General features: G+C 35.4%; 1 protein-coding gene across 1 annotated transcript; it reads right to left on the bottom strand.

The window, feature by feature from the left end:
- Positions 1–490: 490 nt before the first annotated feature.
- Positions 491–1,429, bottom strand: LOC127689983 (olfactory receptor 1537-like). Its single transcript, XM_052189555.1, has one exon. The coding sequence runs from the start codon at positions 1,424–1,426 to the stop codon at positions 491–493; it is 936 nt and encodes a 311-aa protein (XP_052045515.1). The 5' UTR covers positions 1,427–1,429.
- Between the last annotated feature and the right edge of the window lie 2,408 nt (positions 1,430–3,837).

Raw genomic sequence — 3,837 nt, 5'->3', positions numbered from 1 at the left:
TTAAGAAATATATATATCATAATGGAAAATCAACTATGGGAATAAAAATTCTTCTTATCCTTACTATTTGTTTATATTGTTCATTCAGAGAAAAATATGAGATATTAGGTGCTTAAAATTTAAAGTTGAAATTTGTAATACTAAAAATTATCAAGGGCTGGAGAGATCAGCAGTTAAAAGAATTGACTGCTCTTCCAAAGGTCTTGAGTTCAAATCCCAGCAACCACATGGTGGCTCACAACCATCCATTACGAGATCTGACACCCTCTTCTGGAGTGTCTAAAGATAGTTACAGTATACTTACATATAACAAATAAATTAAAAAAGACAATATTCCCCAAAACAAAACATAACAAAACAAAATATATAAAAATTATCAAATTGTCCTAGTAAATGAGTAATTATAATGATAGGTGAAGTACAATAAACAGTCAATTCAATAGATAACTTTAAATAACTTTGCACTAAGAAATAATCTTCATGTTACTTCTTATATGGGTTTTTTTCTTACAAGTATTTTCTTCAGTGCAACACTGACATCCTTATTCCTCAGGCTGTAGATCAAAGGGTTCAGCATGGGTACAACAGTATTGTAAAACACAGAGGTTACTTTCCCTTGGTCCATTGAACTCACTGATGAAGGCTGAAAGTACATGAATGCAGCAGAACCATAGAAGATAGCAACAACAGAGATGTGGGAACTGCAAGTACTGAAGGCTTTGGACCTGCCCTTCTTGGAGTGAATGCGGAGGATGCTGGTGAGGATGAAGATGTAGGAAGTAATAATGGTCAGCATTGGAACAAAGATATTCAGTGTACCAAAAAATAAAATCAATATTTCATTGATATAGGTATTAGAGGATGCAAGTTTCAAGAGGGGAAGAAGATCACAGAAATAATGATTAATCACATCTAATTTGCAGAACTGAATCTTAAACATGAAGCCTGTGTTTGCAGATGCACAGAACATAGCAAAAACATATACGCCTGAAACAAGACAACAGTACATCTGATAGGACATGATTACATTGTAAAGCAGGGGGTTACAGATGGCAACATAGCGGTCATATGCCATTACAGCTAATGTGTGACACTCTGCAGTCCCAAAAATGATGAAGAAGTAGAGTTGAGCCATGCATCCAGGGTAGGAGATGAGATTCTTCTCTGTCAGAAAGCTCACCAGCATTTTAGGCGTAACAATTGTAGACTGACAGAAGTCACTGAAGGATAGATTGCTGAGGAAATAGTACATGGGTGTGTGCAGGTGTGAACTGAGTCTGATCAGTGTGATCATACCCAGGTTCCCTGCCACTGTGATCAGATAGATGCCTGTGAAGAGGAGGAAGAGGGGCATCTGGAGTTCTGGCTTCTCTGAGAGCCCAGCCAAGAAGAACTCAGTCACTCTGCAGTGGTTTCCTGCTGCCATGTCCTCTATTCTGATCCTGCAGGAGTAAAACAATCATAAGCCTTTTTAAGTTTATTTTTCTTTTCCATGTATACAATGTACCTATATAAATAATTTCTGCTTTAATATACATTCATCATGTATATGATTACCTTAATTGGATCATCTTAGATAAATAAAATTTATTTATTTTATTTTAAAGATATGCTTAAAAGTTAAGGTTGTGCTTCATAAAATATACTCACACTAGATTTATGCTTTAAAATTTCTCATCACTGCAAAAGCAAGATCTCAAAATTAGTATTTAGAGTGAAAATAGTGAGGAAGATTGCAAGACTTGAGAAAGTAAGCTTTCCCTAAAAACAGTGAATTATTATCCAAAATCTAATTTCAATTGCAGATCTCCCAAGCTCTTATTTTTACACATTCCATTTTTTAATTCTTATGATATATAATATCTTTAACTACCCAAATTTGAAAGTCAACTAATATCTGGAGCATTCTTTGTATTAACTCCTGGACACATGATGCAACTAGGATTAAGTACTAAACACATGGTACTACTTGGAAGAGGATCTGTTTTGAGAACCAATTCTTGAATGGAACATTGTCAGTCAGTTGTGGTTACTTAGAGAGGTCATAAAGACAAGGTGCCCATATTCACTCCCATTATTTGCTAATGCAATGTATTTTTATAATTTATACTGTAAAGGAATCTCTCAGAAAGTCTTCAATATGATATTGCATTGTTAATTTGTATTGACATACTCTTAAATGGAAAATTGGATATTCCTTCATATTAAAATTAGGGAAACAGACTTTACTCAGTTGTTCCCTTTCCATTTAGATGTTTAGAACTAAGAAGTATTGTAATGAAGAAACACATTAACTAGTGGAAATTATTATCCTCTATCATTTTGGATTGATAACCAGGTTTATATTATGTTCACAAAGTACAATACTAACTGAATTAGAATTTAGTCATTAAAAAGTAAAGTGTTGAAATTTTCTTAAAATGAGAACATTTAACTCTTGCATAGATAACAACACAAACCTCAAGAAAGCTCACAGATTTAAGTAGACAATAAAATAGAAGAGCTTGGAGAGCTTGAGTAAATCATTTGCAGCTCTAGAAGAATTCAACTTCAAGATATTTTAGAAGTTCACACACAAACAAAGAAAAGTCAAAACATACCATGATTCTAAACATTAAATGGTAGGGGACAGACAGATTTTAGGAGCTATAAAATAATGTGAATATCAGTTAAAAACTCTGTTCTTACAATGACCCAACCAATGCAAACATGATTTTGCAGCAGCAATGGTTGGTTCAATAGTCCCTACTACATTGAGCATGTAAATAATTCATCATGTTTCAGTTTGATGGGGCAAATCTGAAAGGTACTCTTCCCCACTAATGTTTTTGCTACTAATAATCCTGACATGGTGCAGACATGGTTTAGAATTGTGTCCTTCTTAATATGACCCCTGTACTCCAATGTTTATTTCTAATTTAATGGTTACAGAGATGACACAATTGAAGCAAATAGGTTAAGAATAAAAAAGATGGCTGGGCAGTGATGTTGCACGCCTGTAATCCCAGCACTCTGGGAGGCAGAGGCAGGAGGATTTCTGAGTTCGAGGCCAGCCTGATCTACAGAGTGAGTTCCAGGACAGCCAGGGTTATACAGAGAAACCCTGTCTCAAAAAAACCAAATAAAAAAAAAAGAATAAAAAAGATGTTATTAATGGGGAAAGAGGAGGGTTTAGAATAAAAAATACTGTACAGAAGATGAAGAGGGTAATATCAGTCAGAATGTGCGTGTGTGTGTGTGTGTGTGTGTGTGTGTGTGTGTGTGTGTGTGTACATGTATAAAGTTGTTAAAAGTTTGGCAAAAGATAGAAATTAATTGACAAGTCATCTAAATGTAAAACTCCAGCCCTAGTCTCATACCTCAGGAATCACTGTGAAGAGGATTAGGAAGCATGTGAGGTCCAGAGATAGTGGGTGACTACAGGAAGGAGTGTATCTTAGCACAGCAGAGCGATGCTCCTAAGAATTACAACAATTGTGTCAGCAAACACAGGAGCTCTGTAATCCAAAGTAGACCAAGTGTCAGCATGGAGCAGGGAGATCCACACAAAGGTCACCTGAGCTGAGGAGCTTTTGGCATTCCATAACTGCTGAGAGATGGCATATGAATTTTCTCTCCAAATATACTGCCAGAGTAGTTTACAGTGTGACAGAGAGAAACCATATATTCAATAGGTACAGTATGTGGACAGAAAAATGGCTATAATGTGAAAACAGAAACAACATATAACAAAGGTGCTTTGAAAAAGAATGAGCATGGGTCTTGGGAGAGTTGGAGAATGGAGAGTGAATATATTCCAAGGATGTGTATAAGATTCTCATAGAATTATGTAAAAGA

This window comes from Apodemus sylvaticus, chromosome 7 (assembly GCF_947179515.1).
Source record: "Apodemus sylvaticus chromosome 7, mApoSyl1.1, whole genome shotgun sequence".
NCBI classification, from domain to species: Eukaryota; Metazoa; Chordata; class Mammalia; order Rodentia; family Muridae; genus Apodemus; species Apodemus sylvaticus.
The sequence above is the reverse complement of the archived record's forward strand: the minus strand, read 5'-3'. Positions and strand labels throughout refer to the sequence as shown.

Coding starts and splice junctions, on each gene's coding strand:
- LOC127689983 (XM_052189555.1), bottom strand. CDS start 1,426: ATGGCAGCAGGAAACCACTGCAGAGTGACTGAGTTCTTCTTGGCTGGG.